At 36.8% G+C, this 12,500-nt stretch overlaps 1 protein-coding gene across 1 annotated transcript in view; it reads right to left on the bottom strand.

Annotated features, from left to right (window-relative positions):
* The window catches only part of Lrba (LPS responsive beige-like anchor protein), a 400,347-nt gene that overhangs the window by 228,733 nt on the left and 159,114 nt on the right, over positions 1 to 12,500 (bottom strand). Inside the window, exon 37 of the mRNA XM_090356865.1 lies at positions 1,864 to 2,030. Coding sequence (XP_090212991.1) covers positions 1,864 to 2,030 — 167 coding nt within the window. The remainder of the gene's footprint in view (positions 1 to 1,863; positions 2,031 to 12,500) is intronic.

The following is a 12,500-nucleotide window of genomic DNA, read 5'->3' as shown; positions in this document are numbered from 1 at the left end:
ATCTGCAATACCTAGAACTCAGACCTACACACTCAGTAACATAATTCATCACTGGTAAAATATAAATATTATTCATAATAAATATCATCAATATCTCTCCTCTATATAATCAATAAGCACTTATATATTAAAAACTATCTCTTACATGTGTTTTCCAGCCATTTTTTAATGCTAACTTTAAAAAAAAAGCTTACCTTTACAGGAAACTTTCTAATTTAGAATTTTATATATATGAGACACTTTTAACTAAAACACAGATGTAAGCAAATTATACTTACATCGTTTACATTTTACTACTAATGTCTTCTATAGAAAGTTGTATGAAGATGAGAGATTAACCATTTTTTCTTCTACAGAATGGGAGGATTTAAAACCCTTTTTCATTAGCAATACATGAAAAACTTGAAGCATGTTTCTGAGATGTCTGTCTTAAAATATTCCATGAAGAATTTTATAATATGCTTCTTATAATTTTTAATCTTAGAAAGTAATTTAAGCTGGGAACTGGTGGTTCATGCCCATAATACTGGCTATTTTGGAGACTTTGATCTGAGGATCATGGTTCAAAGCCAGCCCAGGCATGAAAAATCCAAGGGATTCTGGTCTTCAATTAACTATCAAAAAGCCAGAAATGGAGCTTTGGTTCAAGGGCTAGCACACTAGCTTTGAGCATAAAAGTTCAGGGAAAAGGGGCGTGGGGGGAGGGAAATGGGGACCAAGACATGAGAAAGGGTATCAACGTTTGTGAAGTAATGCACCTTCTATCTGGTGAATATAATGTAACCCTTCTATTAATTACAATAAAAACATATGAAAAAAAGAAAAGTTCAGGGAAAGTGCCCAGCCCTCAGTACAAGAACAGGACTGGCGCCAAAAAAAAAAGTAATTAAATTTTGTTTCTAGAAAGCAGAGTTAAGGGGCCAGGAGTTTGGCCTAGTGGTTAAAGTGCTTGCCTAGCATGCATGAAGACCCAGGTTCGATTCCTCGGTACCACATACATAGAAAAAAGCCGGAAGTGGTACTGAGGCTCAAGCGGAATTACTCTAGCCTTGAGAAAGTCCAAGGACAATGCTCAGGCCCTGAGCTCAAGCCCAGGACTGGCAAAAAAAAAAAAAAAAAACCCAAGAAAGTAGAGTTAAGAAATAGTATGTTCAGCTCAGGTATTTAAAAGATACATATTCTGAACAAATTTTATAATCATACTTCTACAATCTGAGAGAGAATTCAAAAAACAGTATCTTTTTTATTTCTTCCAGATTTATGTTAAAAATTGGAAAGCTTTTATACAAAAGTACAGTTAATAGTTTTTCATTTTGGGTTGTTTTTTCTTGGGGTTCATGGGGGTTGAACATGGGGGTTTCCTCACGGCTAGCACTCTACCACTTTGAGCCACAGCGCCACTTTGTCTTCTGGTGGCTAACAGGAGAAAATAGTCTTAAGAGAGTTTCCTTTCAGGGCTGATTTCAAATTGCAATCCTCACATCTCAGAATCCTGAGTAGTTAAGAATTAGATGTATAAGCCATCAGCACCCAGCAAGAATAGTTTTTTAAAATACTGTTTTGAGTAATTATGTAAGTGCAGCTAATAATCTATTTTAAGTGTTTCTCTTAATAATTCCCTTCAAAATGAATATATCTGATCAATGTCTCTTTTAGAAGGAGCTGAGGAAAGTAATGTACCTAGAAAGAGTGATGTAGTATCTGTACTGATTTTTTTCTTTCCCCTTCCCTTTAATTTCATAGATGAAAAAATGTGAATAATAGTATATATTCAATTCTTCATCTTGCCTTAAAAATATTCTGACATTATCAAAAGCAGCCATCTATTGAAAATGAGGGACAAATCATAAAGGTATTCTTTACCTCACTGCAGAATTTCCCCAGGCTCCATGCTTGTCTGTGAGAATGTTGATCATTTTCTGAATTAACTGAGTTGCTGTCACATGGTCTCGATACTTCGCTGCTCTAATCAAGTGATCACACACCTTCTCCTCTTCTCGTTTGTCTGCAGAATACTGAGCACACAGTGACTTGAATAGAAAAAAAAAGAAGCAATTGTTAACATTATAAATTGTGAGAGGGTATAAACTTAAAACTGTATCATGAACTTTAAAGCTACCTTTACAGTCTCTCATTAAGTTAACCAAATACAACTTAAAAATCTGCTATCTTGGTTACAATATCACCTAAGAATTTACTTCTGGGAAGTCATTCATAAGATACACCCAGAAGTTGTCAACACTTAAGAAGAGCTGTGAACAAAAAGAAATGACCAGTCTATGTAAATGGAGAGAGACCAGCATGACAAACACCAGCAATCTGAAATACAGCAAATAAGGGTAATAATCAGGTGAAATTACTTTACAGAGGTGCATCATGTGTAATACACAATTATTGTGAGTTTAATTTTTATTAAAATGCAAAAGCTAACAGTAAAAGTTTTAAACAGTGCAATGATTGATCTTGGAGGAGACTATAACAAAACAATATAAGTGAGATGACAAGGTAAGTTATAAAGCTACTGCAGAAACCCAAAAAAGAGACAAAAGTAGGCTGGGCGCAGTGGCTCATGCCTGTAATTCTAGCTACTCAGGAGGCTGAGATCGTGCCTAGCATGCACAAAGATCCAGGTTCAATTCCTCAGTACCACATACAGAGAAAAGTCTAGGAGTGATGCTGTAGCTCAAGTCATAATGCTCTAACCTTGCCAAGGACAGGGCTCAAGCCCTGAGTATAAGCCCCAGGACTGGCAAAAAATGAAAAAAGAAAGAGAGAGAGAGAGAGAGAGAGAGAGAGAAAAGGAAAGGAAAGGAAAGGAAAGGAAAGGAAAGGAAAGGAAAGGAAAGGAAAGGAAAGGAAAGGAAAGGAAAGGAAAGAGGAAAGAGGAAAAAGGAAAGGAGAAAGAAGAAAGAAAGAAAGAAAGGAAGAAAGAAAGAAAGAAAGAAAGAAAAGAAGAAAGGAAGAAAGAGAGAAAGAGAGAGAGAGAGAAGGAAGGAAGAAAGAGAAGGAAGGAAGGACAGAAAGAAAGAAGGAAGGACAGAAAGACAGACAGACCAGCAGCACTAGAATCATCTGCCATCTGCTAGGCTAAAAATGAGTTCAAGCTATTCAACTACTACCAATGTTTCACAAAGATCCACAGTTACTTTGAAAATCAGTATCATTTGAAAAGTACTAGCTTGGCCCTCGAGCCATGCACAGTGACTCATGCCTGTAATCCATGCTGCCTGAGAAATAAGGAGCTGGGAAATGAAAATGAAAACTCGCCTGGCATAAAGTTCCACCAATGGCTGGACAGAAGGGAGAACCTGTCATCCCCACAGACACTAATATGCATAATTAAGAGGCTGCAGCCCAGGCTGCACATACTATGAGACCTGAAACACAAAATATAGTTCAAGTGGTAGTGCACTCGCTATGAGCTTAAAAGTTGAACAAGCTTGATGCTCCTGAAGACCATCAAGCCCAAGTACTGGCATGTGTGTGCATGCACACGCCTACACACACCTACACTAAATCCTACCTAGGGAAAAAAGGCAGAAAGGGATTTGGGAGGCATGGCTCAAGTGGCATGTGCCTTTTTAGCAAGCAAGAAGCCCAGAGTTCAGCCCTCAATATTGCCACAAAAGATAGACAAGACAGATTACTTGGATTGGATGTCATCTTTCCAAGAACATCATAGAATTCTTTAGGAATAAGCACATATAACAGCTGATTTCCAAAATCCTTATCTGTTTTCACTAGGAATGTAGGCACTGGAGGCATTATATACATGATGCCTGTATGAATATAATGCAGATGAGACAGGTATCTGTTGATGACCTAAAATTCTAGGTACTCAAGAGAGTGACATCTGAGGATTACTGTTCAAAGCCAGGCCAGGTAAGAAAGCCCATGAGACTCTTATCTCCAATTAAACACCAAAAAATTCCAAGTGGAACCGTGGCTCAAGTAGAAAAGTACTAGCCTTGATCCCCCAAAAAGCTAAGGGACAGTGCCTAACCCCTAAGCTCAAGCCTCAGAACTAGAAGATAGATAGATAGATAGATAGATAGATAGATAGATAGATAGATAGATAGATAGATAGATAGAAGAAAGATTATGTAAAATTGATCCTTATCACAGCTATTGGTCTGTGCTTACCAATGTAAGCTCATAAATATATGCACACGCACATGCACACGCGCACGCACACACCCACACACACCTGACATGATGCCTACATTTCATATTAGAAATTATAGCCACTATTCCTATATGATACATGTAAAATCAATTCAATAGATGTGAAGTAGATGTACCTGCATAAGAAATCAAATATCTCTCCGTTTGTGCAATGTACTATGTTAGGAAACGAAAACCAAATTTAATAATAGGGAAATTGGAGAAATTACATTATTTTAGGTCAGAATAAAATGAACCTTTAAAGCAAAGGTAAGACTAAAAAACATGGATCAATTTCAGTAGAATATAAACAACACAGTATGTAATCTAAGTATAAAATACAGGCAGAAAAACCAATAGATTGAAGGAATTCTGAAATACTGAGTGGAGGTAGAAAAAACTCTTACGGAATCATAATGTTCCTTTCAATGAATAGAAGGCTGAGAACCAACAAATACACAACTACACTATCATCTTCTTAATTTGTCTTACCTAACTGATCTCTTTAGGTCTAAATATTCTCATCTGCTAAATGAGGGGATTATATAGTTGGAAACTATTACTAATCGATTACTAATGTATTATTACACTATCAATTTAAGGATTTGGACAGCTCTCTGAGAGTAATTGAAAGTGATCAAAGAGATAAACATTAGTAAGGAAAACTACTTCATATAACCTAAATATTGAAGTGGGAAAAATGTCATGTTAGCAAGCAGATCATATCAAATCAAATGCAAATTGTTATGCTATATCTACAGCAGAGTACAATTTGGTAAAAAAACAAAAATGTGATTCCAAAAGCCAAAGAAGGCAAATGATTTTAACTTACCTTTAAAAAAAAAATAACATGGTAGCTCACGCCTATAATCCTAGCTACTCAGGAGGCTGAGATCTGAGGATCATGTTTCAGAGCCAGCCCGGGCACAAAAGAACATGAGACTCTTATCTCCAAGTAACCTCTAGAAAACGGGAAGTGGTGCTGTGGCTTCAGGGATAGAGTGGTAGCCTAGAGCTGATGAGCTCAGGGACACCACCCAGGCAGAGTTCAAGCCCCATGACCTCCCCCCCCCCCAAAAAAAAGCTTATGCAGGGATAAGTAGTAAATCATTCCACTGTAAGAACAACATTACATGATAGGTGATTTAAAAAAAAAAAAAAGAAAGAAAAGATTCACACAAGAGCTAAGAAGCAGTCAATCAATAGGTAACCTGCAAATCAAGTCCAACTATACACTGCAAAAAACAGTATAGAAGGGCAGATCAACATTTCTACTTTCAACATTTCCTCATGTGTCCATATTTTCTTTTTATAAGAAGGAAAATAAGAGGAAAATCATATGATTGAGGGAATTTGGAAAAATCACTGTTATCTGAAATCCCCTAAAGCATTATATCTTCAGCAGAGAAAGCACCTACGTGACATTATAAAGTAGCCTATCATTTTCTTTCCATTAGTAGTAGGATAATTTAGCCATATCAAGTTATAGTTTATAAACATTTGAGAAACTACTAAAGTTTATGTAAAAAGGCATAATTCTAAAGGGCTCAAGGTAAAATACACAGTAAAATGGTTTAAAGTGTTCTTTAATGGATCCTCCTTTACAATTTGAACAGCAACTTTTCATATCTGACATAAAATCTATAGATATAAATCACATTAAAAGACTATTCTTTGGCGATTATCAATCTCTGTCTCTTTGTGGAACATTAGAATCACATTTGACCTTAAAACATGATAAAAAAAAAAAGAAAGCAAACAGAATGTTTCTTAAAGATATAATGAACTTGTAACTGTTTTTAAAAATATCTTGATAATGTAATTTGAATATGTTTCTATTAAATGCCAATAATAAATTCTATCATTCAAAGTCAGATACAGGTGAGGAATGATTGTTTTGAGGTCAAATAAATGTTATTCACAGATCCTTGTATAAATGGCTTCTTCACATTTCCTTACATAGAAAATATGTAAAAAAGAATCTAAATTCACCTATTTTAGTGAGCCTTTTTTCCACCCCTTTTAATTTACCTTGTCATTATTTCTTCTATGTACTTTAGTGGATATCTAATACAATATAAAGTGCAGGGAATCTATAATAAGTTGGTCCTATTTTGTGCTAAATTTATCAGTATTGTAACCATTACTACAAAAGAAGCTATAAATGGTTAAGAGAATTACAGTCTGAGATTATTCCCAGGCAGAACCAGTGAGACCCCAAAAAATAACCAAAGCAAAAAAAGGGGGGAGAGGAGAGAAGCAAGGAAAGTGGTTTAAGTTATAGAGTGCCTGCCTATTAGTTTGAGATTCCTAAAAGTCACAATTCCTAGAAGTTACAATTCCTAAAATGCAAAGAAAAAAAATTTTATGTGTATCCAAAAAGTGGGTACATTTGATATATGTAAGCTCCATGTCAAGGCAGTTTTAAAAAAATTGTGATGGTCATGGGACTTGAACTCAGGGCCTGAGCAATATTCCTTAGCTCTTTTTGCACAAAGCTAGCGCTCTACACGGAACAACCTATTTATTAGACAGGAATCACAAATATGCTAGCCCAGTAGGTTCAAATCTTCAGATCTCAGCTTACTGAGAAGCTTACTGTGTAGCTGAGATTACAGATGTGAGCTACCGGCACCCACATACTCAAAAAAAAATTTAAGAGATAAATAGTAAGCCAGGCCCCGGTGGCTCATTTTTGTGATTCTTGCTATTCATAAGGCTGAGATTAGAGGACTGCAGTTTGAAAGCCTTCAGGGAAGCAAAGTTACCAGGACTCCATCTCTACCTCCAAGTATCCATGAAAAAGCAAGCAAGGCTGGTAAGCTTAAGCTACAGAGTACTAGCCATAAGCATAGAAGTTCACTTCCAAGTAGAATACTTGTCAATATGACTCAAAATCATTTTCATTATAAGATACAGGTCTCAAGTTCATAATGTGGTCAGCTAATGAGAGGAAACAAGCACCTAAGTTCCAGTCCCCAATTCTAGAAAAAAGGAAGAAAAAAAAAATAAGTTCAATGTGTCATTGAAAAGGGAAATCACCTAAGTTAGGACAACAAACAAAGAAACATTTCAATATTTCACTTTTAGAAGTATTTGTACTTGATCCATTATCTCAGGTTTAAAGTCAGATCTCTTAAAAAATACATTTTTAATGTTATCTACAGAAACCTTTGATAGAGTCCTGAAAAAGACTTAGAAAAATGAAACCTTAAAAACCTCAACAGGGAACAAAAGTCACCCAATGACAATGTGTGACAGCCACCTTTAATTCTGAAGTTATTTCTCTGTCATGCAACGCCTCAAAGTATTGATTTCTCTCAGCATGAAAAAGCCTGAGCCAATGAAACAGATATAGCACCAGCCCTCTCCCTCCTCAGCCCACCCCATAATAGCATTCAAGGTTAAACAGGCAAACCACTTATCAAAGCATCTCTTCCATTTCTTCTTCTTTTAATGAGCTACATGCAATGTGTTAAGCCCTTATCTCTACAAACTGCAGCCATCAATGGTTTTAAGTGATTCAAAGATTAATATACATTTTAATGCTTTACTTTCAGCTTCTTATACTGTTTGTTTTAAAACGCTTCACATAATATTAGTACAAACAGTCAACTCTAAGAAGGTGGCTATAATTTCCATTTTGACATGTATCAATTTACACATAGTATTAATTTTAATTATCTCCACTACAGCATTAGAATACTTATTAACAATACAATTCTTATGTAAATATCTAAATACTTGTCTAAGTTGAATCCTTCAACCATGCCCAAATAGAGCACATATCTGTTCAGTTAATAAAAGTACCCATGTGTGATAAAATCAACACAGAATTTAAACAATGGATAGGATTTAATTCAAATAATATTTAATATCAAAAATGATATTTTAAAACATATTAGAAACTCAGTAAAATTTGCAAGGTCTCAGGCAAATGATTAAATATATTTACTATAATAAATAAGCAAATCTTATTTATATGCCAAAGAAAAGTAGTTCAAGGAAGTTTAAAGCCATTTTTAAGATTTTTAGGTTTAAGATCAGGAAGTTTAAGGCCAGCATAAACAAAAAGTGAGAACCCCCATCTCAAAGAACAACCTGGGTATAGTGGTTCATGTCTATAATCTCAGCTATGCAGGAGGCATAAGTATGAAGACTGAGTCCAGGTCTGCCCAGGCAGAAGGTATGGGACCCTATCTAAAAATTAAAGCAAAAGGGCTAGGAGTATGGCTCAAATGATGCAGCCTTAGACTAGCAAGAATAAAGCCTTAACAAACCACAGTGATATCAAATGGAAAAAAAAAAAAAACTGCTCAAGTATTAAAATCCAAAAGAAAACAGTAATTCAACTTTTAAAAAAATGTAACTAACACTATAATTAAAGCACAAAACATAGGGCTAAATAACGTTAAATCTTTGTGTGACACATGGATACTTCATCAAGTTACATGAAACTCTGTGTGCCTTAGTTTCTTCATGTAACAAAGGAGATAATGTAATAAACTTTTCAGGAGGACAATATAAAGATCAACACTGGGAATAGATTAAAATATTGCCTGCATGTAATAGTGACATCTTACGTTCATTATACAAGAATTAAAGAAGAAATTTTTACACTGATACATGATGTAGTTTATTTAAAATTATTAGGAGATATCATAAATTGCAAGCTTAAAGAGTAAGAGGCCTGACTCATCCAGGAAGGACATAGTCTTTTCATTACAAGGCTTTTCAAAGCATTTGTTTTTCTAACAAGAATATATTTTCTGGGGGCTGGGAGTTGGGCCTAGTGGTAGAATGCTTGCCTAACATGCACAAAGACCAGGTTCGATTCATTGGTATCACATACATCAAAAAAAAAAAAAAAGCTGGAAGTGGTATTGTGGCAGAAGGCCCAAAGACAGTACCCAGACCCTGAGTTCAAGCCCCACAACTGGCTTAAAAAAAAAAAAAAAAGAATATATTTTCTATTAGGGTTTAATCAACAATGTCAACAATGTGGCCAGGAGTTTGCCTACTGGTAGAATGCTTGACTAGCATGCACAAAGACTAGGGTTTGATTCCTTGGTACAACATACCAGAAGTGGTACTGTGGCTCAAGTGGTAGAGCTCTAGATTTGAGAAAACCCAAGCACAGTGCTCAGGCCACGAGTTCAAGCCCCAGGACTGGCAAAAAAAAAAAATGTCCAACAATGCCCATAGGCATCCAATCTTTTTTTTTCATTTTTTGAGGAAAGGTCTTATTATGTAACCCAGGTTATCTAGAACTCTCAATTCTTCCACAAAATCCTCCAGAGTTCTGGGATTACAGCTTTGCACCAGCACCATGAGCAGCTAATATGCAACCAACTCTATTTGTGTTTAAAACCTTTTGCTTCTTCAAGCATCACAGATTTTATGGCATGTGAACCAATACAGTTTTTGTTGTTGTTGTTGTTGTTGGTGGTGGTGGTGGTGGTTTTTCTGTGGGTCACGGGGCTTGAACTCTGGGTCTGGGCAGTGTCCCTGAGCTCTTCAGCTCAAGGCTACCACCCTACCCCTGGAATCACAGCCCCACTTCCTGTTTTCTAGTGATTAATTGGAGATATGAGTCTCCCATTCTTTAGTGCCTGATCAGGCTTTGAACCTCAGTCCTCAGATCTTAGCCTCCTAAGTAGCTAGGATTCCAAGCATGAGCCACCACGCTCAAAACATTAATTCACTTTTAAGTAGACTTCCTTTCGCAATCAATGATAGTTCTTTTAGTTTCATAAGTGGCTCTAAAAATTACAACTGCTTTGTATATGCCCTGGACAAATCTGAATATAATTTGTTCAAAAGTTACACACAAAAAACTGAGGGTTAAACATACTGTGAGCCCATCTTTGGACATTTTCAAGTTATACTACAAAGTGAAACAATGTTAATAAAGCACATCCTAAAAGAACCTCCAGAAAGAGACTACTCCAGACTAATGACACCTGACTTTGACAATAGCTGGGATATAGTTCAAAACTCTAGATCTGTGGAAGGCAAGATATATACAGTCAGCTGGGATGAAAATTGTCTTGAGGGAATCTGACAGTCCATGTCACAATCAATCAACCTGATGCAGGTGAAGAAGCTAAATGGAACTAAGGAAGAATCCAGCATACTTCTCTAGGACTGGAAACAGGCAAGCCTCAACTCCACAGTTAAACATAATCAAAGAAACACTCTAGGGGGCCGGGAGTTTGGCCTAGTGGTTAAAGTGCTTGCCTAGCATGCATGAAGACCCGGGTTCAATTCCTCGGTACCACATACATAGATAAAAGCCAGAAGTGGTGCTGAGGCTCAAGTGGTAGAGCTCTAGCCTTGAGAAAATCCAAGGACAGTGCTCAGGTCCTAAGCTCAAGCCCAGGACTGGCAAAAAAAAAAAAGAAACACTCTAGGGAACCTGAGCTAGGCCTTGAGGTTCACAAAAGAGAGGGGTAGGCAAAGAAATGCAGTATCCACAGAGGTATAGATTATTTGGTCCTATTAATTCTAGGAGTTACAAAAACAGGTATCAAGTCTTTCTTCGCCATGTCTGCATTCTGATGCCCTTCTATCCGTGTGAGACTTACAAAGAGAAAGGCCAACAGGGTAAAGCATAAAACAGCTACTGCCTGGAGTGCCAGCCCACAAAATAGTAAGAGCCATTCTCTAAAGCTCTGACCTCTCTCTACACAGCAGGAGGTCCCAAGTTGACTGAGATCTGGAAGAGCAACCTACCACAATTTACATGTTAAAAAATGCACCATTGGGGATGCAAGTTTGGCCTAGTGATAGAGTGCTTGCCTAACATGCAAGAAGACCCATGTTCAATTCCTCAGTACCACATACATAGAAAAGCCAGAAGTGGTGCTGTGGCTCAAGTGGTAGAGCTCTAGCCTTAAGAAAAGCCCAAGTACAGTGCTCAGGCCCTGAGTTCAAGGTCAAGGACTGGCAAAAAAAAAAAAAAAGGCACCACTGCCAGTGGCTCAAACCTGTAATCCTAGCTACTCAAGAGGACGAGATCTGAGGAATGTGGTTCAAAGCCAGCCCAGGCACAAAAGTCTGTGAGACTCATTTCCAATTAAACATCAGAAAACTGGAAGTGGCCCTGTGGCTCAAGTGGTAGAGCACTAGCCTTGAGCTGAAGAGCTTAGGGACAGCTCCCAGGCCTAGTTCAAGTTCATTATCTCATTGGAAAGGCCAATTTATGTTAAACTACTGAGTAGATAAATTTGTTATAACCATGTAAAAGGTAAAATACTAGCATAACTAACTCATCTAATAAAAATGAGAGGAGAAAAAAACCTATGATTCAAAAATACGTATTTATATATAATCATTACTATTTCTTTTTATTCCCTATAGAAAGAAGAATATAAAGAGGTTAAGAAAAAAATGTATAAAACCACAATGTTAGTGCACACAAACCTGAGGTGACATCACTTCAATGCTTTGCATGATAACAAAAATCTATTATCAACCATTTCTCTACTAAATGATGAAAGTGTTCAATGCAAAGAGTTCACAATGGAATGTGGCAAAACAAAGGGGAATATTAATCATTAATGCAAAACTACTGTGGGGAAAAAAGGTTCACATCATTCTTAACTTCAGAAAAGTTATCCTTGACTTGGCTACTCCTCTCTCCCAGTTTTTAAGATGAGACGGGCAACTAGAGACAAAAAAAAAAAGGTATAAGGGAAAAAGAATAAAGGAGAATATAATGGAAAAGGAAAATGTAAACAGGAAAGTATAAAGGAGTTCCATTAAAAATTATATAACCTGACTTATAAAAAGGTAACCTTTCTGTACATTACCTTCATAGTAAAAAATTTAAAAACCAGAAAATAATACAGCCGGGCACCGGTGGCTCATACCTGTAATCCTAGCTACTCAGGAGGCTGAGATCTGAGGACTGCAGTTTGGAGCTAGATCAGGCAGGAAAGTCTGTAAGCCTCTTATCTCCTATAAACTACACAGCAATTACTGTACTGCCTAGTTTTAAATTTATTCAAAAAGTTAATAAGAAAAATCTTGAGCTGGCCACAGTGGCACACACCTGTAATCCTAGTTACTTGGGGGGTGAAAACAGGGGGATTATAGCTCAAAGTCATCCAGGGCAAAAATGCATCAGCCTCAAACTCAACTATTGCTGAGCATATAAATACTCCAGTTATCCTAAACTACAAAGAAGCAAATTGGCTCAACATGAGAGAGCTTATGCCTGTCATCTAGGAGACAAAGGAGTGAGGCACAAATAGCAGGAACACAGTCTGGGCAAAAAGCATGACCCTAACTCAACATATCCAATGCTGAACGGAGGGAGGAAGAGTGAGCAA

This window comes from Megascapheus bottae, chromosome 23 (assembly GCF_031878675.1).
Source record: "Megascapheus bottae isolate mThoBot1 chromosome 23, mThoBot2.hap1, whole genome shotgun sequence".
Lineage (NCBI taxonomy): Eukaryota > Metazoa > Chordata > Mammalia > Rodentia > Geomyidae > Megascapheus > Megascapheus bottae.
This window is presented reverse-complemented; position numbering and strand designations above follow the sequence as displayed.